This window comes from Grammomys surdaster, unplaced genomic scaffold (genome assembly GCF_004785775.1).
Source record: "Grammomys surdaster isolate TR1022 unplaced genomic scaffold, NIH_TR_1.0 129, whole genome shotgun sequence".
NCBI lineage: Eukaryota > Metazoa > Chordata > Mammalia > Rodentia > Muridae > Grammomys > Grammomys surdaster.
In genome coordinates, this window is record NW_021604587.1 from 1,955,810 (window position 1) to 1,980,652 (window position 24,843).

At 35.6% G+C, this 24,843-nt stretch overlaps 1 protein-coding gene across 3 annotated transcripts in view; it reads right to left on the minus strand.

Annotated features, from left to right (window-relative positions):
- Nucleotides 1–899: 899 nt before the first annotated feature.
- Nucleotides 900–24,843, minus strand: part of Xrn2 (5'-3' exoribonuclease 2) — a 68,978-nt gene continuing 45,034 nt past the window's right edge. For all 3 annotated transcript variants that reach the window (XM_028754558.1, XM_028754567.1, XM_028754575.1), the window contains 6 exons: nt 17,617–17,685; nt 17,397–17,528; nt 15,365–15,492; nt 9,628–9,691; nt 4,040–4,181; nt 900–1,429 (listed from right to left, as the gene is read on the minus strand). In XM_028754558.1, the coding sequence (XP_028610391.1) occupies nt 1,364–1,429; nt 4,040–4,181; nt 9,628–9,691; nt 15,365–15,492; nt 17,397–17,528; nt 17,617–17,685 (601 nt within the window). In that variant the 3' untranslated portion in view covers nt 900–1,363. The remainder of the gene's footprint in view (nt 1,430–4,039; nt 4,182–9,627; nt 9,692–15,364; nt 15,493–17,396; nt 17,529–17,616; nt 17,686–24,843) is intronic.

The following is a 24,843-nucleotide window of genomic DNA, read 5'->3' on the forward strand; positions in this document are numbered from 1 at the left end:
TTAGAAGGCTAGACAGCTTTAATATTTAGAAAACAAGAGACATTAATAGGATTCATTACTATAGTGTGCAGTGAAGGTAACATACAAAGGTTGACAATTCCTAATGGATATTCTTTGTTCCAACAATAAAATGAATTCAACAGCTCCATGAATTCAACAGTTCCAAAATGCCTGTCTATTCAAAGGTGGGTCTGTTTCCCACATAATAAAAAGCTTCAGTCTTCACAGAAAGGTATCCAGTCTAATTTTGTTTTGGTAATTAAATGAAAATAGCTGTGTATGAACTCTAAACATGCATTTAGGGACTTAGTGTGCTCAAATGAAAGGGATCAAGATCTAGACTGAATTCTACTGTGAAATATTACTTAAACTATGCTTAGCAGGGCTGGAAAGATGGCTCAGAAGTTAGGAGCACTGGCTGTTCTTCCAGAGGTCCTGAGTTCAATTCCCAGCAACCACATGGTGGTTCACGACCATCTATAACAAGTTCTGCTGTCCTCTTGTGGCCTGTAGGCATACAGAACTCTGTATATATAATAAATCTTAAAAAAAAAAAAAAACCAACTATGCTTAGCATAGATTCTTTAACTAAAAAACTCCAACTTGAATTTTTAAAAAGGATCCCTAAATAAGAGATTTAGAAGTACTTAAAGCTAAAACACAAGTATGAAATTTGTAAAAATGAAAATACTCACAAAGATGTATTAGTAACATGCTAATGTAATAAATGCTTCTCTTGAAGTGTTAATCATATCCTCTTAAAACATACCTTGACACTGACTGGCTCTTGACATCTAACTGTAGGAACTGCTTTCTGTGGAGGTTGGCAACGTAAATAAGTCTGTATGCACAGGCACCATAAGTCAAGACTTTCAGCTGAGATCATCAGACACCAGACATTAAAGTTTTTAAAGTTTGGCTTTATTTATTTATTTTTTTTACTAAAGTCCACAAATTTCTAGAGACAAGTACTGTAATGAAATGTTTTCAAAGAAATGTTGAACAATATATGCTCTAGTCTGCAGAATGAGCAGCTCAAATGTCCATACCTAATTATTAATGTGCATTAAAATCAGCATAGAGCTGTTTTGAATTTTAACCATAATGAAAACCCAGGACTCCTAATTTCATCAAATGTGTTTACAAGCAATAATAAATTCAGACCCACTGTATTATGCAATACACATCTCTAGAAAGCAACATAAAACAGTGAGATCAGATCAGTAAAAATATACACACAGTTAAAAGAAATACACAAAGTACTGTAGTTTTATTAAAAACTACTACTTGAGAAAGAAACCTTTCCACAAATAGCATAAAAGTAGTAGAATGGTGAAAGGAATGTGGAAAGCTTTACAAAAGCCTAATTCCAACTGTATCTTCCGGAGGGTGGAGGCAAAGGGTATTTCCTTCCTTCTCTGGGATATCCCTGAAAGTAAACAAAAGAAAGAGTTTATTTTCTGGATTAATAACACCTAATAATAGAAATTTACATCTCTGTGGAAGAGCATCCCATGAAGAAATAGATTTTTTTCTTAAGGTACATCACATGGGAAGTCTTCAAAAGTATGTGATCTAAGCCTATAGCTCTAACATAGCTCATTACAAAGCTGAAGATGCAAACAAAGTTGAATTACTGAACACTAACTCTACAGCATTAATAACCACATCTAGGAAATTCCCTAAAAAGCAGACAAATGAACAATGAAATGCTTCTTGTAAGTATGTACAGTGGAGTATATTTTTATTAGTTCTTTGAGAATTTCAAACAATGTGTTCTGATTATATTCACCCCCTTCCCCTACTCTTCTCAAACCACCTAACTTTATCTTTCCTTTTAACCCATCAAATATAGTTTGTGCTGTCCATAGTCTTTTGGCTGTGTGACCTTTACTGGTGAGTAGTGATTTACACCCTTAAATAGGCAAACAAGAAAAACCATCAAAACTTTCCTTCTTTCCCAGTGATGACTAGTTGCCAATAGCTTCTTAACTAAGGGAGGGACTTTGGGTCTACTTCCCCTCTCCATGCTGGATTCTGTCTGGTCTGAGCCTGCACAGATATTGTGCATGCTGTAAAGACAGTGCTTTAAAATTTTCCCACCATTCTGAGCCCTTGGTAGGAAAGTTTATTTATTTACCCAAAAAAAGTATTTATTGAGGCCTACTGGCTAATTATTTTTAGGAATATATTTTTTTGTTCAATGAAAAACAGAACATGAACCGGACAGTGGTGGCACACGTCTTTAATCCCAGCACTTGGGAGGCAGAGGCAGGCAGATTTCTGAGTTCGAGGCCAGCCTGGTCTACAGAGTAAGTTCCAGGACCACCAGAGATACACAGAGAAACACTGTCTCAAAAAACCAGAAAAAAAAAAAAAAAGAAGAAGAAGGAAAAACAGAACATTAATAAAATGCTTGCAAAAATATTTCCATACAAAAACAATTCATAATTACTTTTCTCAAGGTTTGGAAATATAGCTTAGTGGTAAGAGCATTTGCTGGATGAGTGTGGTACTGAGTTTGGTTCTAAAGGAAGAGGAAATTCCTATTTAGGACACAAGGTTCTATTTTATCACTTAAATAGCTTGCAATATATGGCATAACAGATCCTGGAGGCTGCGATGTAGGCTAAGGACTTGTTTAGACATACTAAGGTCACTACAAATCAAATGAAAGCATGATTCTCTTTAACAATAAACTCTAGTTTTAATAGTTGCAATTTAACAACAACTACGTGGAAACAAGTCTAAAAGGAATGAGTCTATTTCAAAAAAAGATTCTTCCAACTTGTTTATATATCTTCTCAGCAAAGAATTTCACCTCCTCCAACAGCAGAGTCCCTCCAAGGGACTTCCAGAAGCAAGATGACTGGGGTTCAGTGTCCCCAGCTCTGCCTCCAAACTATGTGGTCACAGACTTTCAGTTCCTGACTGCAAAATGAAGTGATTGCACACAGCATCCCATCCTCCACGGTCTCTCATGTCTTCATCTTAAAAATGCTGTTATTTTAATTGACTAGTGCCACCTAAACTCCAGTGGCACAGACAGCAGTAATTTCCTAATATGACTTCTCAGAGGTGTTGAGTAGAAAAAATTCAAATTCTATGAAATGATTTTAATGAATTATAACAAAATTTTTTCAAAAGACATTAACTATAAGCAATTCAGGTGACTACTTTCTTGCAAAATTGAAACAGACTTACAAAACTACACTTTTAAGGTATCAAAACGGTTTTCCTTGGATGTCAAGAGATCTTAGATTGGGGGGGGGGGCCCACAAAGTAAAAAACAGAAATTAGAAAACCAATATGCAAAGTACTGAAAAGGACTGCAGGTAACACCAGGTAAACAATTTCAAACTCCTCATGTCCCTGCAGGCAATGAACTCCAGGAATACTACATACCAGAGCTGCACTACTCCAAATTCTGTTCTCTACCAAGGATTGGATTAAAGTACAAATTCTGTTCAAAGTGTCAAATTTCAAATAGACCTCAGCTTTAACTATTGCTAAGACTGAATGGAATTAAGAAAACAAAGCTACGTCTTAATTTCTCTATAAAGTATAATGCTCATTTGCATCACATAGCCCTTTCCACTTAGTAGAAAAATTGGTGGAAAAAATCTTCAAAGAGAAATTTGCTTTCACACGGAGGGACTCAATAACGATCAGTTAAAAGAATTCTAAGATGAATAAAGACAACTAGTGACCAGGTACTTTTGTGTTTGTTTTACTTCATTTTACTTTCAGCTTCCAGGCAGTCTTCATTTGTTAACGACAGACCTAGTTTATACTAGAATACAATATCCTCCAAGCTAAAAAGAAGTGCCTTGGTGACTGTGACTCCTGTTAATCACCACTGACAACTATGATGAAAGAGACTTGTAGGCTGGATTCTTGACAATTGTCTAGTTCACCTAAGCTGCTCTATTAACAATTTCTCTAGAAATACTGTTAACAAAATATTAATTCCTAAGAGGCAAATGTAACAGTGAGCAGTATGCTGCTTTTCCTCTGGAGCCCACACTGTATTTATTACCTGTCTCCCTCCTCGATGATCATCACGTCTGGGTGGATATCCTCCAGGCCCAGCCAGCATCTGGTACTGATTTGGCTGAAAGGCTGCATTTTGGGTTTGGAGCATCCGGTTCCACGGCAGCAGAGGTTCAGCTCCAACACTTCTGTTAAAAAGACATATCAGAAACACTTCTGTAAGAAGACATATCAGAAGTGAAGCCTGCTTTATGGGGCACAAGTCTATAAAATGAACAGGTTATCTCCTCCAAATTTTAAGGCAACCCAACTTACCTAAATTGTGTTACACAGAATATGCAGTATGATAGCCTTTGTGTCTCTGGTAACCAGTGAAATATACTTCATTTCATAAAATATCACAATTTATTAAAACGAATGTTTACAGCTAGTGGATGGCTCAGAGGGTCCAAATGCCTGCCTTACAAGTCTGATGACCCAAGTTCAATCCCTAGGACCCAAGCTGGAATCTCCACATGAGGTAATACCCACCCTACCACCACATTAATGTGCACACACACAATAAATGAATTATTTTTAAAAAGGGGGATGTTTAAAGCTAGCTGATTAACTTCTCTAAAATATCTTCTATGGTTTTAAATGTGAAGTTTCTTTGTATCTGGATCCACAATCAGCAAGCTGATTACATTTATGATGTTGTCCAAAAGAGTAAACATGTCCAAGTAGGAAAAAGAGGCTTTATTTTAAAAAATGTCTGGACTCGTTCTTAGATTCTATTCTTTCTGGTTAATTGCAGGTTGCAAGTGAATTCTTACTGCTGAGTATTCTGAATCCAGGGTAGAAGACTTGGCAGTTTTTTCCCATCCATTATTCTGCTCAATATGTCAGAAGGTCTGATCGTGAAGAAACCTTTTCAAGTTCTATTGATGCAGTTTTCAATTGACCATGGTGACCTAGCAACATGAGCACTAATTGGCATGGGCTGACTGGCATTTGGTGTACAGTTTACATGGGAACACAGATTCAACAGCTATTATAACCCAGTTTGCTGTCCCAGATTACTGGTTGAAAGACATGTTTTAATTGTCTTCAAGTACCTATTTTAACTTTTAGATACACAACAACAGGTAGAAGGCATTAAATCATAACTTAATTAAAACCTGTCACATAAACAATGTAACAAAGATATTTCTAAAGGCAATAATCACCATTTAAAATGGAACTTTCTCAGTAAGAAATTCTTAACTTCTATTTACAGTCACAAAAAATAAACAGAAAAAAGATGTTCCTGTATACTTTAACATTACAAATTTTGGGGCCAAAGATGATGCCAGGAAGAACTCAGTAAAATCTCTTATATTCACCAAGGTTCTGACTAGCTAGCTTTCAATACAATGATATCAGCATATGAATTTCACTTCTTCGTGTGAGAGAAAATGTTAGGGATAAAAGCCTGATGATGGGCTCATCGGGTGATGGACTAATTCTTCTTTCAGTTAGCTATTCAATTCTGAAGCTATCCTCTCTACTCTCCCTTCACTTACAACAAACCTTTTAAAAAACAAAACAAAAAAGCAAAGTAATTATTCTTGTGTAATAGTTCAAAGACAACAGCTATCTGAAGACTCGAGGAAGGCCAAAGCTACTCTTTATAGAAAGGGGGTGCAATAGAGCTCAAATACAACAAACACACTGCATGTGATTCAAAGTCAATTCAAAGTCAGAGTGAGGCGCCTATGGTTAGGACATATAATTATCTTTAGGTTACTATCAGTACAAATGAATTCTGCCAAGAATACCCTATCTGGTTCAGAAGATCAGCTCTATGCACACATAAAAATGGTCTCTTCTGACCTCTGCAGAGGTAAGGGAGCTGGTAATGGGTTATGATCAAGGATCAGCAATGTGGGATATATGTGCAAAGCCTACAAAATAAAACTGCAACTCATACACTGTACTGTGTTCATTTTTCTTTTTGGTCTTAGTAAATTTCATGGAATTATGTTGGCATAATATAAACTATAAATATAATTTAAAAGCATTTTTATATTCTAAAAATAGGTTAGAAGGCAAAGTCACAGTGTAAATTATACGATTTTTCTTTTTGTTCAAAATAACCACTTACATTTTTTTCTTTGATGAAAATCGTTAGTAATAAAATTTAAAGAGAAAGAACAATGTAGCATACCATTTTTGTTTGCTGGCAAGAACACCTGTATTTACCATGAAACAATCATTTTTATGCTAATTATATTAATTTGCAAAAATAAGCAAACTGAAACTTTGAGAAAATGTTTGTAAACTGTGAGATGGAAACCCTAAAGTTGGCCTATCCTAACTTCTAATTGGACTATGTGTGTGGAGCACACCTTTGATTCCAGCACTCTGGAGACAGGCAATTGGATCTCTGTGACTTAGCAAGTTCTAGGCAAGCTAAGACTACATAGTGGGAAATGTCTAAAAAAAAAAAAAAAAACAAAGAACAAAGAACAAAATAAAAAACCAGGTAATGGTTGTACAACCCTTTAATCCCAGCACTTGGGAGGGAGAGGCAGGCAGATCTCTCTAAGTTCGAGGCCAGCCTGTTCTACACAGTGAGTTTCAGGCTAGCCAGGGCTACACTAAGAAACCCTGTCTCATAAACAAAGCCAAACAAACACAAAAAGGCTAAATAAATAAATAAAAGTAAGAGTGGCTATAAACTGAGGTAACTTATAAGACAACGCACTATCTGGTACTGCACTGACAATACTCTTAAGCTTCCAAATTACTGCTCTAGAGAAGAGTTGGTAAAGCCCACCAGTTTGTACGATAGTTGAAAGTTGTATGATAATCATGCTGTTTAAAGATTTTTTTCCCCTCATAATTGAGTTGAATAATCACAAGTAAAGAAACTAAAGTGAATAGCTGCCCTGTACAGGCTGAAAAGAAACTCAAACGCTAGTTTGTCCTGCAGAGTCAGCACCATTAACTTCAAGTTATTTTGTTTGGGGGAGAGAAAAGATGGCTTGTTTATTTTTGAGACAAATTCTTCTGTCTCTCAACTTCTCAGTGCCCAGATTACAGATACACGCCACCATGCCTATCTCTTACTGAATTTTTTTCTTAAAGAAATCACATTTATTTAGTTTTGTGTATTCACATTTGCCTGTGTGTATATGTGTGTGAGATCAGAAAACAACTTGCAGGAATTAGTGTTCTCCTTCTACCACTGAATCCTGGGGACACAAATCAGGTTGTCAGACTTGGTGGCTGGTGCTTTTACGTACTGAGCCCTCTCACCAGTCCACTCACTGTATTTTTAGGTCAAAGGGATATATAGATTTAAAGTACTATCCCAAAGGAAGAAATAATTCAAGACAATACACTGTAGTTTAGGAAACAAGATACACTCAAAAGTCATGTTCTAATAGGATCTCAGCAATGCCCAAAAATAGCACACTAGAAATGCTCTAAACTAGGGATTACAAAAACCTGACTCTCATAAAACTAATACTATCTATTATCTATAATCTTTTGGTAAAGTAAAAATGGTGTCTACTCTCTGTCTTGTAAGGTCTGACTATCTAGAATGACAAGTGCTATGGAAATGAATAATAAGCTGTAACCACTTATTAGCTAAAGAAACTTAGGAGAATAAAATGGTTTAGTTTACGAGTACTTCGGAGGCTGAGGCACGCAGAGTGCAAGTTACAGACCAATGTGGCCATATAGTGAGATTCTACCTCCAAAAATAAAGAGTTCCATTCTCTAAATAACAATGAGCTGAGGATTCTATAAATGCTTACCTCTAATGTTTTCTTTCAGGAATGATGCTAAAGTATCTAAAACACCCCCCACTGCCCCAAAAAAGCCAAACAAAACGTTCCTCACTTCTGGGTTCAAAGTCAGGGTAATAACAGTTCTTGGTGAAGGTAGAATAAGAACAAAAAAATGATAAAGAGCAGTGCAAGGAAGAGGATACAGACAGTAGTCCTAGACAAAGTTCCCATGTGGACAGAAGAGAAGGAAAGCTGCTGCAACTGCACAAAGAGCCCCAGAAGTGGAGGTTGATCCTTCATTTCCTTTGATGTGCTGTGGCTTTATATTATGCTCAGAGTAAATAGTCTGATGAGTTCTGTTCTACTAAAGATTTTCTTGGTAATGAGTAACATGGAAGACTAACCTTGGATAAGCTACTGAAGTGTTTCATCTTTTGTAAAAATGAAAACTAACAGCACATTTATGAGATGTTAACACAGTGCTAATAATTCTTAAGCTGAAGAAACATATTAGAAATTGTTATTAACATACTGAAGAAATGAACAATGATATGAAGAAACCAAATATAATAAATTTAGAAGAATTTATCCCTTTATTTGTTTTTAAATGGTGTTAAGCTAGTCATGGTGTTGCATACCTGCAATCCCTACTCTCAGACTTGAGAGACTAAGGCAGGAGGACTGGAAGTTCGAGGCCAGCCTGAGCTACTTGGATGATAATTAAATAGTACTGCAGTATGCTTTGAGCATGTACAACATATACTTACCAGCTATATTAAATTTAAAATATGATTTGCATGAGGTAACTGACACCATCAATAAACAGCTGAATAACAGAAATCTCTAACAATATTGAAGAAAACAACAGAAGGCAATTTTGGAAGGACTCAAGAGCTTCTGATTATTTGTGCAAGAAGAGCACTGTTTCTAGAATCACTTAATGTACTTCATTCACTGAAGATGTGAACAGATTAAAACTGTTAAATGGCTAACTCAGCAAAGTAAAAACAGACTGTAACTGGAAAGGTGAAAAAGGAAGCTTTACTTTCACGAAACTCCATTTGGTTTTACATTTATTGATGCTGTTAAAACCAGCTTGGAATGATACATTACACTCTTAAATAAATGATTCTACAGATGATAATTATTCATAACATGCCCATCTGACTTCTCATGGCAGGTCCATCTGACTTAGGAACACAGAACTTACGAATGACAGAACACATGTCAAACATCCCTTGTTATTAAACCATGTCACATTCTTCCTAGTCCATGGTACTTATTAGACTGCAGATCCCATAATCCTCTTCTGAGTCCCTTCTGCATTTAATTCAGTTCAGTCTTAAGTAGTTAAAGAAACTGTTTTCAGTGGCAACTAATAACTACTGACCTACAGTGACACTGCCCTACAATAGGCCTGTCAGCCTTGAAAAAGTTGTACCAAAGAAGCTGATTAGGACTTGAAGAGGTCTGTAGTAAGAATCAATAGCTGGTCTGTACTAATGCTGTGCTGCTGGCAGACATGATAAAAGTAGAACACCATTAGTTATGCCTCATTAAACTGCACAACCCTGCTAAAAAGAAATTTGTTTAGCTTGACAAAAACCTAATACAATTTTAAGTTCTGTGTTGCATTTTTTAGAGTACCTCAATGCATCAATAAAATAAAGTCCAAGAAACACAGGAAACTATATAAACAAGAGCATTTAATTCAAAGTATTAATTACGTATTTCCTAAAAACAAGTGCAAGAAAAAATATATGGGGTAGGAAAAAGCATTATTTTAAACCAGGTAGGTTTTGGTTTGTAAGTAGTCAGCATACCCCAGATGTCAATACAGGAAGCATTTAAAGCATGAAAGCTTTAACATTACCTGTCAAATCTCTGCTGCTGGAAAAGAGGAGGAGGACCTCGCCAGGAATCTTGGGGCCTCATATCTAGAAAATAAATGGGATTAGTTCACAAAACTCTTACAAAAAGTAATCTCTATCATGACCTGTCCACATGGGTTATAATTCAAAGTTCCTGAAAAAGTAAGGAGATAGCATGTAAACCAAGTAAGCAAGCTAGAATCAGAATTAGCCATTAATGGAAAAATAAGCAAAAGAATTAGCACAGACTTTCCTTGGTAATATTTTTGTTGCTAACAAGACAGTTTTGGTAACAACCTTAGCCATACTTATACTTCTCACTTGTTGTAGTGTGTGGCTATGTATCACATACATAGACTTTTACATGTACACTTTAAATGTTATACTTAAAAAAAAAAAGAAAGGATCTCAGCCTTTTTCATGACTGTACACTGAACTAGTAGTATTAATTCTAATAGAACTATGACACCTTGTTCATGAGTGTGCCAACTGCAACACCATCAAACAGAAAGCATACAGTCTCTCTAACACACACCACCAAGAAAAGCTAATGAAAGAACTACCTAATTTTTTGTAGTTTCCTTGTCATCAGCCCCACCTTCAACCCTACTCCATTATTTCAAAGCAGAAATGGCAATTTTATCTACTTAGATAAAACCAAATGGCTGCTGCTCTTCTACATGAACTGAGCATTACAAGGAAGGAAAGGTCCATCAACCCCTGGTCAGGCACAGCATTCACACTCAACACTCAAAAGGGCAGTATCAACCAACCATTGCTCCTGGCTTCTGCCTTGCAGTTATGATCTGCTTCTAGCATGGTCTGCTGTGACTTAATTAAAACAGCTAGATCTAGAAGTTGTGTATTCACTATGTGAGGACAGTGGCCATCTCCAGACTGCCAAGAGCAAGAACAACACAGCTTATCATAATGTATTCAGGCATACATTTTAATGGAAACACAAACCAAAACCATGCTTTTCAAAATTGCTTTCTAAAAGAATGAAGAAATAAAAACTTAGCCCTAGTTAAGAACCAAAAAATGTACAATTGGGTTTTACAAAAATTTAAAAGAATTAATGCTTTTACATTTTTCATCAAGCACGAATGGGCCAAGTAAAGTAAGTGACAACTGATAACTGTAGCATGACACAGCTGGCCTCCCTCCTCTGCTCTGGGCTTTCTGCCCATCTCCACAGGACTGAGAAAGCCAGCCTGAGGTTGTTCTCTAGATTTGGGCATACTACCCAAAGATTGGTACCAACCTACACAGTTTCCAGCATCCAACTAGGGGTGCTGAAGAGAGGAAGTCCTTCACCAGAAAGCCAAGTAATCTCTCTAGCTGAATTATATCCTGTTTTACTGCTTAAAAATAACATTATTAGCAGTAAAGCTGAGTCATAACGTAGAAAGAGCTTCCAAATGGTCCAATGATATAAAACAGGGTTCAAAACCTCAATGAAAATTCTGGAAACTAATTACGAAGCTCACAGAAATTGGAGAAGAAAGTTGTCTACTCTGGGACCAGAATGATTCAGTACTACAGACTATAAATTGTCAGAAAAATCAGTATTTTATTGTATTTTTTGAGACAGGGTCCCATGTATCTCAGGCTAGCCTCAAACTCGAAGTAGCCAAGATGACCTTGAACTTCAGATCCTTTTGCCTTTGCTATCTAAGTGTTGGATATTAGAAGTGAGCACTAGTACCATGCCTGGTAAACATGGTGCTGGGAGATGAATCCATGGCTTTGTGCTAGACAAATGACCAAGTGAACTAAATCTTAACCCCAAAGGAAATCTTAACCAGGTAAAGCCTACAAGTTTGTATAAGAATGACAATTATTTCCTTTGTGAGGCTTCCTTAGAAGGACAACTTAGGACATTTACCAAACATACTTAAGTTTTCAATGACTTGCAATCTATGATAAAATAGTCTACTGAAAGTAAAAATATGTATTTGTACTTTTTCTGATTACTTTATTAAAACTTGAAGACCAATAACCTAATTCATGTGGTATACAAAAATTAGTAAGAATCAGTTAAAATGTTTTAAAAACTTGTATTTTTATGTCTTTACATGTATAAAACTAGGTATTAGACCAACAAAAGTAAACAAAACAAAACCAACAGAATGACTCTGATCCAGACTCTGTTCAGCTCTACTTTGCATGCCTCTGTGCTTTACCCTGGAAACATGTTTATCATTAAGACTTAATTCTCTAAGTCTGGTTTCAGGGTGTATCCTAATAATCACAGAATGCATGCCCTCAACAGTTCTTAGAAAAGCTGTCACATGAAAACCCTGTATTCAAGATCAACTAAGGACAATGAAAAAGACACATGAACATTAAAATAAACTTTCCAGAGCCATTTACTCTGTTTTCTGAAAATGAAGGAGGAAAATGTGTATTTTCTCCTAGAAAATATTGGAGGGTAATCGATTCACACCACCATCTGTTCACACATATCAAATGCAAACATGATGTACATTAAATTAAGCATAAGATTATTTTCAAGAACTAATACAATAATACAGAACCATCAAGGGTGAGTACTTCTTAACTGTCTACCTTTAAATGCTAGAAAATGGTGACATTCATTCCCATGTCACCATTTCCAAGTATATCAAGTGCTTCCATATTTAATTCTCACTTTCAGAACAACCCTTTCTCACATAATCTTAATATTAGCAAATATATGGTGTTTTGCTAAAACTTGAGCTAATAGTATAAAATTTAAAATTTTCTGTCATATATTATTATTAAACATACTTAGCTTTTAATCCAAAAAGAAAAATAAAAAAAAAGTCACCAATTTTTTTCAAAGCTACCTTTAAATAATTCTTCTCATGCAGCTCTGAGTAATACACATAGCTCTTAAGTATTCATAAAGTAGAAATATTTCCTGGCTTATAAGTAATGAAGTAGACAGTAAAACAAACTTATTACCATTCATTTGTATGACTCTAACAGAAGATCTTTTTGAGTGGGATGAAAAAAAAAAACTATGAGACAATGGATTGCACTTCAGAAGGAACAAGAACAAGGAGGGGGCAGTTAATTTTTTCCTTTGGTCTTTAAAAAGGTATCCCTTTTCTGGATCTCTAAGGTCACATAAACCAGCTCTGCCAACAGCTTTTCAAGTGACAATTTACTTAATCAGCGTGACAATCGCAGAAAAGATTTCATATTTACTGATTGCAGTAATAACAAATCACTATTCAAATGCAGCTAAATGACAAGTTTACTGATCAAAATGAAGAGAAGTCATGTGCCACCTTCTCTGGAATGAAAAACTGATGCTTTATCCATATTGAGTACTCAGAGCTACACTTGACTCCAAACAGTTATCAAAAAACAACGAAATATAATGTGGGGCACACTGTCACATTAAGGGTAAACTAAAGACCAACAATAAGAGACACCAAGGGCAAACAGCTGATAGAAGAAGAGGCAGTTCGACCAAATGGCTCATCTTCAGTGTATTTTACACCACACCATATTAAAAAAACAATTATGACATTAAAAATGCTTTTGAAAAATTAAGTGGCTTACTTTTCAATTTTACTAAAATAAACAGTTTCTGACCAAAACTTCAAATTTCAAATTTATAATGAGTGATGTTCTATAGATTATGGACTCCTTCCTGTTAAGCAAAGTACCACTAACCTAGGATAACACTTCCCAACGAGAGATGTTTTCGATTTTGTTTTTTGAGTTTGGGTTTTGTTGAGACAAGGTGGCCCAGTCAGGCCTCAAATTTGTGGATCCTCCTCCCACCTTTGTTCCACCAATGCTGTTACGATTAGAGATGTATGTTAGCAAACCCAGAGCAATTTGTTTTCTTTTTTTTCGAGACAGGTTTTCTCTGTGTAGCCCTGGCTGTCCTGGAACTCACTCTGTAGACCAGGCTGGCCTCGAACTCAGAAATCCGCCTGCCTTTGCCACTGCCCAGCGGAATTTGATTTTTGTAGTTACTGAAAATCTTTTCTATTTTCATAATTATGCTTCTGTGTATGTGTTTGCAAAGATTTATTTTTATTTATCTGTTATGGATGTTTTACTTTCAGAAGTCTGTCTACAATGTGCATGCTGTGCTGTCAAAGTACAGAAGAAAACGGCAGATCCCCTGAAACTGGAGTTACTGATGTCTGTGAGTTACCACATAGCTGCTGGGAATTGAACCAGGTTCTCTGAGAGTGAGTCATGACATTGTAATCAATTTCAGAGTCATGCAAACAAGCAGAGTCACACAATCAGAAAGAATATCTGGTAACAAGTGGGCCCTGAGAGAAATGAGACCTTGAGAACTCATTTCTTCTCATGTACTATATCCAAAAAGTCTGTGCTTCAAACTAGAAAATGGTCTATAAATCAACTGACATTAAAACCATGATAGGTACAGAGCACAGACACTTCCTAACAAATATCCACTTTATCTGGCACTTAATAACTACTCAACATACCTAAAAGTAATGCCTGGCTCTAGGGTATATAGTACTGAGATATTATTTGGATCAAGAAAGAGTGGCTTAAGTCTTGTGTGGTGGATTAAACCCATTGTCCTAGCATCAGAAGGCTAAACAGAAGAGTTTCTGTAACTCTGAGGCCAACCAGGGCTAAATATTGGCTAACAAAACGTTACCTCAAAAATAAACAAACAATAGTAACAACAATAGTTGAGTTGGAAAGGAGGGAGGGTGAAGAAGTGAAAGGAAGAAGGGAGAGAGATTTAAAGACTTCTCTGAGTTTTCTGCACTAAAGAGTTTTTTATTCCAGGTAGTAGCAGAGATCAAACACAGGACCCTGACGAGCAAGATAAGGGACCTACTGTTGAGCCACATGCCTAGCTCCTACCCGTCTTTTGAAATTTAATTTATAAAGTATTACAAATATTAAAAACATAGATTTTTAAGTGTCAACGCCCCTCAGACTTAACAAATGCTAATCTCTTGATGCTCTTCTCCTCTTGTTGCCCTTGTCTGGTTGGGAAGCAAGAAGATAGTTTAGAGAACCTGGCACATGATTTGTATCTTCCTGATGAACAGGCACAGTCATGAATCTCAAAAGTAACAGTAAGTAGGAATAAAATTAAAATTAATGGTAAACCTAGCATATATAACACTCAACTATTTTCTATCATTACTATGGCAATCAACATAACATATTACTTCTTTTATGTTTAATATTATCAACTATTTATAAAGTTTTGAGGCATAAAAGATAGGCCAAGGTTGTCTCAGATGAGAGATATTACTATTACTACTTAAGTTAACGCCTGGCTTTATGTTAGGTAAAACTAACATACAGTTTGGACCAAAATAGGAATACTTTGTCTTTCAGCATCTAAATGATCACTATTTCATATCTAATAAACCTATTTAACTGTTTAAATACTTTAGTTATCAATAGATAAACATAAATCACCTATATATATCTCTTCCTGAGTAGGTTAACTCAGGAATAAAATAAATAAATAAATAAATAAATATAAAGAAAAGGAAAAAATTCAGTTTACCTCATTCAGTTACTAAATACAAACAAGAAAAAAAGTATCTGAAAGAATTTGTTCTCGAAAAAAAAGAATTTGTATAAAGTGTTTTCTTACAAGTCTTTTATCAATGTTTAATTCTATCTCTACATTAAAGCAACAATCTTTCTTGGCAGTGAGGATGAGAAAGCAGCCTTTGCTGTCATAGTTCATTTAGAATATACAATAACCAATCAGTAAAAACTCACTTGACATAAGTTTTGGTATCTGAGTTTGACCTCTCAGCAGTGGCCGGTATACGTTCCCCTGGTAATTGGAAGGTGGTGGTGCAGTGTTGCTGTAAACACTAGTCCCCGAGCCTCTTGGTATAACATGGCTGTAAGTAAAAGAGATCCTTACATAAGAAAAGGTAGAGAGCTATATCCAGAGATTATATCAATACGTTAAGATGACAAATCAAACACTAGTAGTTTCCTCTTTATTGTTAGACCTGATTAATATAAAAATAAGGTTTTCAATTAAACTAAAGTTCCAAACTGTACACAATGGTAATGGTGATAGGAAATGTTCATCTACAATAAGATGTTCATAATCTTCTAAGCATCTAATTACTTTGTAAAAGGCAACAAATATTTTTTAAAATATGGTTGGCTTTTTTTCTTCCAGGATGTGTTCAGTTGCTGTCACTACTAATCACTATTCTATACTTTGCTATTTTAATTTACCATCTCAAATACTGCTCTGTGGCTTTCTTTATTCTTAATAACAACAATAGCATGCAATCTTTAAGACTATTTCACTATGTTAATGTCTCATATTTTACTGAACCTTTTTTCTCATTTAGAGCTAGCATTACATATTTTGATAAACAAGACATTAGGTGTACAGCTATGCTACCTTAAACTATTTTCTCAAGGTAAGTTCCAAGTAATAAGAATTTAGATAAAATATTATCTTTGAAACTCGGAACTCTACTTTCATTTCATTTCAATGTTGCTTTCTAAAAGACTAAGAATAATGAAAACGTTATGAGTTTCTTTTATTATCAAAAACTGAGAAGTTTCCAAACAGTAACAGTATCAGCCGACACGGTGTTGAAGCCACCACAGCGTCATCCTCTTTACATATTAGGAACTCATGTGTAGAGTGGTATGGTAACTTTTATAAACATAGGAAGAAACTTAGGAAAAAGGAGACTGAATTCTACTTTTAACCTCTAAGACACAATTTTTTATTATTTAATATATAAATTATACACTGCCAGAGACTTTCTGCCTGAATTACCTTTTCACTCTTTAGATGTCTCATTAACATCAAAATATAAATGAGCTATCATTTTAATTCCTGAATCATGAGTTATTAACATTCCTCCAGCAAGTTGCTTTGAGACAGGGTCTCACTTTGATCTTCCCTGAGCTTCACAGGTATTATAGGCATGCACTACCACACCCATCCCAGACCACCATCCTTTTTATCCCAGCCTGAACTTTCATTGTTCCAAACTCCTCTAAACATAGTTCCTTCTATAGCTAGGAAAAAGACAATTCAACGGCTAATAAGGGTAAAAGATGAAAACCACAAATTTATATAGGAAATACAGATGATCAAATAAATATTATCTTAGCTGGCAGAAAAGCACCAATGCAAACAACAATGATATATCACCTTTCATGCATAGGTAAACAAATATTTAAAAGCCTGGTGTCTTTGTTTTAATTATTTATTTTATTATCATTTATTTTATTTATTTATTAGTGTATTTGTTAACACTTCATAAAGACACTCTTGTAACAATACATGACAGTAAAGACAATATTTCATTCTTTTGTCTGTTAGAAAAAAACTAGAAAAAAAAACCTTTTGAGAGAATAGACTCTTCATGTAACATATAATCAATACATAAAGAAATATAGAAGTGAAACATCTAAATGAAGAAAATTTAATCAATACTCTGAAGACAGAGACAAGTGGATCTCTAGGTGTTTAAAGTCAGTTTGGTCTATGCGGTGAGTTCCTGGCCAGCCAGGGCTACAGAGAGATACTGTTTCATAAAGACAGAGAGAGATATAGACAGACAGACAGACAGACAGACAGACAGACAGACAGACCGACCAGGAGAAGGAAATTTATGATTATCAAAACCACTAATATAGATACAAAGTGGTTGTGCTGTGTAGTCTCTTAAATATCTGTAGCAGAAATACTGACTTGTTTATGGAATAACTCAAGAAAACAACAACAAAAAACACATAATATACAAACAGAAACCATACAACTCACCCTAAAGTTCTAAAGGCTGCCTGGTCCAGGTGAACAGGCCGCCGGTCCCGGTTAAAGCCAAGCTGAGGTTTCCATTGCCGCCCGTTGCTAGATTTTTCCCAGTCGCCAGGTTTCAGAACTGCTGCTGGCTTTCTGCCCATTTAAAAACACACTATTTAGGATACAGGGATAAACACTGCCATAAAGCACACATCTTAGGTAGGTAGTTTACTTTCATTACCTTGCTCCTGGAAGCATTACAGCTTTAAAAACATAATCTTCAGCAAACTGTGGATCTTTGAAATTAATACTGAAAGAGAACAACGAAAAATGTAATGATTTGATGGTATCATCGGTTTTAATTTTCAAGGAAACAAAGACACTAAACAAAGATGTCTAAACAGAATAACTAAAATTGAAAACTGTCCAAATTGTTATCTTAGACAATGATTTTGTCAAATGGTTAAATATCTTCCTTACCAAACTACCTCTGATCTCTATTGCATTGTCTTCAGGTAACTTTCTCTATAGAAAGAGCCAGGTTCTACATAACTGTAAATGATCACAGAAAAATAATAAGACATTATCCCAATTCTTAAAAATTTCCAGTATAATACTGGAAAAGCTGAGAAAATTTATAACAAAATATAAAATGTGTACACATAGTTAAGCAACTGTGCTAGATAGTTTTATGGCAACTTAACACAAGCTACAGTCATCTGAGAGGAGAAAACCTCAATTAACAAAATGCTTCCATAAGATCAGGATGTAGCAAGCCTGCGGGGCATTTTCTTAATTAGTGATTGATGGGAAAAGACCCAGCCTACCATGGGTGGTGGTGGCACTACTGAGCTGGTGGTCCTGGGTTCTATAAGAAAGCAGGCTGAGTAAGTCAAAAATCAACACTCCTCCACAGCCTCTATATGAGCTCCTGCTCCCAGGTTCCTGCCCTTTTTGAATTCCTATCCTAACTTCCTTTGATGATGAACACTGACATGGAAGTGTAAACTAAATAAATCCTTCCTCCCCAAGTTGCTTTGATAATGGTATTTCATCACAGCAATAGAAACCCTAAGTAAGACTGCAACTTATGGAGGGAAACAAATATTAAGAACCTTACTAAACATCACTGCTAGAATCACACACCCTGATTTAATAAGTCTTGGTTAACATTTAAAGCTATACTGAATAGTTCAATTAAATTCCCTTTCTGTTGGTGGTAGGTGTATATACCTAGCCCCCCAAATTGTTAGGTATCTGTCCAAGTCTTCCCTCTGACTCAGCAATGGCCATTCTAGAAGTTTAGTTATTTATCAGGCTTATACTCAAGAATGCTTATGACATCCTTGTTCAGCATGTTGTAATTTATAATCTAAATGTGTGAATTAAAGAAAACAAGGTTCATCCTCAGAAGACAGGTGAAAAAAATTAACAAAATATGTCATGGGTAAAATATATAAACAATAGACCAAACATATACTTCCATTTATTATTTGTGATTTTCTCTGTGTAATCATTATCTTCTTGTCAATCCTATCTTTTTAATATTTTTCCAAATTACTCTCATGATTACAGTTATTATAGTCAATAATTTTTTTTTTTTTACTGAATTATTTAGTTCACATTTTGAGTCAGCTAGTTCTTCTCCTTCTTGTTCAGTATCACCATTTTTATAACTAAGGTCCATGTGTTACAGGAAAAAATTACCATAGTGAGACCTCAATTGTGTATTTTAAATACACAAATCACACTTAAAATAAAAATTACCACAAGCACAAGAAACCACTGAACAATATTTCATTTAGTCAGTTGGCTCATCTTCCGTCTCGTCGTTTACTTACAACAACTGTCTTTATCCCTACTCTGTCTTACTGGACAAGGTGGAAGGAAGGCAAAACAGGAACAGCAGTGAGATGTTTCAGAATATTGTACTGAACACAGAAATTATGTATTTGTTGTCACCAGGGCTTTGCAAACACAAGGAAGGAAAAGCTGCTATATATACTCTCAAGTACTCGGTGTCAGAACAGCTATCTTGTTTCATTCAGTAGGGTTCCAATCTGCTAGATTGCCAATTACACACACATCAGGGTGGCAGTCTGAACACAGACTGATTAGGCACCAAGCCTATCTCCCCTTCTAAAATGAGAAATAAAGAATGTTTCATAGTTGTTTTATAGATAAGGAGAGTAGACATGCAAAGGCACAGAACAGATGACAAGTTAAAGCTGGATGTGCACTTGCCTTCTATAAACAAAGGTATACATGAATAAGGGGGGGCAGGGAACAAAGGTATTCTTTTATCAGGGGACCAAGGAAAACACACAAGGGGCTGCAATTTAAGGATAAATAAATAAGACTAATTATGGAATGGCAGAAAAAGATATTGCAGAAATCTACAAAAAGATCGAACATCATGATCAGGTAGGGTTTATCCCAGAGATGCAAGAGCATTCTCACAAGTTAATAAAGGTAGTGTCTTTGGAATGGTTTGAATATGTAATGGCCTTCATACACTCATGATTTGAATGTTGATCACTAGATGGTAACACCATTTGTGGAGGTTATAGAAACCAGGAGGTGGCCTACCTGGAGGAAGCATGTTACTGGGGAGCAGGTCCTTGTGAGTATGTATTTATGGCTACTTCCTACAGCATTCTGTTTCCTGGTTAGTTACGAAGTAAAACAACTCTCCTCTACCACACACGTCCATTATCATAATGCATTGTCCAAGTTTGTGAGAACAAACAACTACGGCCCAAACTATTTAAAACTGTAAGCTCAAATAATCTATCCTCTTGTTTCAGGAACTCTATCATAGCAATAAGAAAGTAATGCAGCATTACATTAACAAAGTGGAAGGCAAAACAGTATGATCCTCTTAATAAAAACATCCAATAAAATCCAACATTCTTTCATGATAAAAACCCTCAGTATGTCAGGCATAGCAGGAAAATACGTCAACATCACAAAGGCTATATATGAAAAAGCACAACCAACTTTAAGCTTTTAAGTGAAAAAAATTAAGTGTTTCCTCTGATGGAAAAATACAAGAAAAAAATACACATTCAAAGTGGAAAAAAAAATCATAAGGCAGCTAACTTACTGTTGTCAGATTATATGTCTTAGATAAATTTAGTAAAGATACAGGTTACAAAAATCAACACATACACATGGAGACGGGGTGGGAGGGATTTTTCCCTCTCCCGCATTAGTAACAAACTCTTGCTGAAAAACAAATTTGAAAAAAGTAGTCTCATAGGGCTAAAGAAATGTCGCAGCAGTTAAAGGTATTTGTTGTTCTCTGCAGAGGACCTGTACCCACACCAGTCACCTCACAACCACTTGTAACTCTAGTTCCAGAGGATCCAACACCCACTTCTAACATCCTCAGGTACTTGCACAAACATTCAAGCACACACACATAAAAAGCATTTTTAGAGGCAATATCATCCCCAATACTCAACGTTTTAAAGGAGAAAAAAACTAGGAATAAATTAAACTAAACAAATAAAATACATCTACTAGCAAAATTATATGACAGTGACAAAAAGTTCATATGAGGATACACAAGCTAGAAATATATCTCAAGTTCAAGAAATTGAGCCATTAATATTGTTACAATGTTCATATTACCAAAGGCAGTTTAAAGATATTAAGCAATAACCATGAAACTACAAATACCATTCTTCATAATATTATGAAGAATAATCACATAATCAAGATGGGACCCACAGCAAATAAAGCACCTGAGTAAAAACAAACAAAACTGACATACGACAGATCTTGACTTCAAAATACATACACAGAAACCAGCAGACCATGACAAAAACCCCAGAAATTAATTTATAGTTTCACAGCCAACTGAGTTTGACAAAAGCATGAAGAATATACACTGCTCAACAAATAATGTTGGGAAAATGTATATACATATGCAAAAATGTCTAGCTTTTATGCTAGACACCATGTTTCACCTTAAACAATTAACTCAAAAAAAGAGACAAAATATGACCAGTGACTATAAATACTACTAGATTATAAATATTACTAGAACAGGAAAAATACTTCAGGATTTAGAGTAGGCGAAGATTATTTATAGAATGGAAGTATATGCAGACTATTAACCAGACAGAAGCTATAACACCCAGAATATGTAATGAAACACTAAAATTTAAAGGCTATTAGACATCTCTCAAAAGACAAATGGCCAACAATTATATGAGGGAAACAGAGTCATCACAAGTCAGCAAGGAAATCAAACAACCAGAAGTCATTCCACTCCAGTATAACAGCTTAACTATTAAAAAAACAAAAAATAACAAATGTTGATGAGGATATAAAAAAGAGGATTTTAAAAACTGGTTAATTTTTGAAAATGGTAGCAGGAAGCCCATTCTGTAGGCTCATTTTACTGCTGCTGTGTTGCTTTTGTGGTCTGTGAATTTAGGATCTAATTTTTAAAAAATAATCTTTGCCTACTCCAAATCCTGAAGTATTTTCCTTTTTCTAGTAGTTTTAATTGTTGGTCACTACATACACAATCCCGCCATAAACTTTTGTTCTTCCTGCCTGAGCTTCCTGAGGATTTGGGGTGGAAAAGGAACTCTCACATACTGTCTGTGGGAATATATGTTATAGCACCATTATGGAAAAAAGCTTTACAATTCTAAAACAAACAACAACAACAAAACAAACAAACAAAAACCCTAAAAGACAAAATGCCTATAAGGCAATCAATCCTACTGCCAGGTATATAACTAAAAGAGACAAAAAGACTGCTGCATCTCCACATCTACTGCAGCAATATTCTCAATAAACGAGAAACAGTCACTAAGATGTCCTTGTACAAATAATGATAAAGACATGTGGTGCATACAGTGGTATATTGAATTTACAGGGAATTTTTAAAATTGTGATGTGCACAGCCCAAAAAGAATTACGACCTGCAGTACACGCAAAGGAAACACAAGTCAAATGTTTCAATTAGGGTATTTTTTAAAGCAAACAGAGTCATGGTTTTCTTCCCAAGACCAAAGAAAACCTTAATTTAATTGAAGTTGTCCTTCTCAATAGAGATCTATGCGAACTGTAAACCCTACAAAAATAATGTAAGTACTTACTGAGTTCTCCCAAGGAACACACAAAGCAAGTACTTACTGTTCTACAGTTACATACAACAAATGTCTACACTTCAAGTCTTTATTCTCATGTGGAAAAAGCCTAGACAGTTTAGGCAAGAGCCTTCACTAAGCATTTGAGATAACATGGAGCTAGTCAGGAAGCACGTGGAATGTGGAGATGAAACCAGAATGATGTTCAAGTTCAAATAATAGGCTGAGATGCAAATGCATCAGCAAGTTACCCATGGAATGACCTGAAACTAGAAAAATGAAAACCAGCAAAAGAACAAGCTTGCAGGAAGAGAAAATAGTCCTGGGGTGCAAAAGATCATTTCCTCTAGCTCTGTAGACCAGGCTGGCCTCAAACTCAAAGAGATCTGCCTGCCTCTGCCTCCTAAGTGCTGGGAATAAAAGTATGCACCAGCATGTCCTTACTGAAGTAACAATGAGATTTAGTTAAGAGCTCAAAATAACATTTGGGAAAATAGATTCACTTATTCACCAAAAATAAGCAATTTACCATTTTATGTACCATTCCTTTAAGTGATTAAAATGTCCATCTTCCATGGACTCATGCTCTGAAGGAAAAAATTTTCAAGCCAATAAAGAAAATAATCCCCCAAGCTTCTCTCAGAACCACACCCACACAATAATTTTTATATTTAAGCAAGTACAAATCATTTAGAGAAAGAAAAAGTACCTAAAAGTAAATTTTGACATTCTAATTCAGGGGCAAAGATAATCTTAAAGAGTACATCATTCTTTTCATTGAATATTTGAAGCCATAATAAAAAAAAATAGTCTTTCTCCTAACGTTAAAGAGACTTTACAATTTTAAATAATTCCTAAAACTTTATATTAAGGTCTTTGATGTTTTTCTTGGGAATGTAGTTTCCAATGTGGTAACATTAGCTACAGAATAAACTTACTTCCTAAAGCATAAAACCTATTAGGCAAGATCCAAAGAGGAAAAAAACTATTACAGCACAAAAGCCTTTTAAAAGAACATTTTATCTATTGATGTATTTATTTATGCAGCAGCACACATCCTGTCGTGGCACAAGGATGAAGAGCAGAGACAGCTTGTAGGAGCTATCTGGTTCTCTACTTTCATGTGGGCTTCAGAGACTGAGGGCTACAGGTTTGATGGCAAGCACATTGACCTGCTGCTATAGCTCTGGCTATGGATAATCTTTCATATAGATCCAAACATTTCACGTTCCTTCACTTCTCTCAGGTTTATTATTCTTTAATTGTTCAGGTAGAACACTGAAGGGAAACATACAGATGACCATATACAATCTCCACAACCAAAAACAAAAACCAGTTATGTACAACTTATCTGGGAAGAGGAAGCAGCAACACTTAAAAAAGTAGAGGAGCACCTGGACCCTCACTTAAGTCCAAGGAAAAGGAAAGTCAGTATACAAGTGGCCTATGGCAGAAGAGCTATAGAGCTACCACAGGACCCTTGCCACAAAGCCTTAAACAAAAGCACCTAAACCAGACCAGCCTACAGACTCAGCTGAGTCAGAAAACCATGTTCAGATTTACACTATTCCATGCAATTCTATGCATCTGAGAATATTTTCACCTGCTTTAACCCAACAGATGTAACCATGCTGATTCAACATTGGTTTCCTGCTCCCAGCTGAAAGTATAACACACACCTTTCTTTCCAGTTAAATTTCTTTCATTTTAACTGCTCAAAAATGTGATGCAAGTGAAATAAATAAAAGCATAAATCCTAAATATCTTTGAAAATAAGGAAACTAACACTTTTGTTTGCATGCCAGATAAGATACTGTAGATGCATGACATCTCTTCTGACTCAGTTCATTTGAAGAATTATTCTGAGCAGCTGTCAAAATGCTGCAGAGGGTAAAGGCACTTACAGGTTTATACCTGGCAATCTGAATTTAATCTCTGGAACCCACATAAAGGTGGAAGAAAAGACCCAACTCTACATAGCTGTCTTCTGACAGACACATGTGCTTGTACAATTTCTCTCTCTCCCTCCCTCCCCCTACCTTCTTCCCTCTCTCTCCTCCGTTCTCCCCAGCCCTGTGATCACCATGTACCTGCATGTCTAATAACAAAAAGATATTATTCTAACAAATGCTATTTCAACATTACTGTTTAAGAATGGTAGCAGCTCTTTTCAGAGCAAGGAGAAATCTCAAATGGTGAGCTTCATTTCTAGCCTACCTTTCCCTATACACTCTGTGATTAATGCTAAACCAGCATGGCAATGCAAACTAGTCCTGCAGGGACGTTTTTATGATTCATATACTTGACATTTTAAAGCACTTAAAGAGTTTGCAGAATTGTGACATTCTATCAGGAGA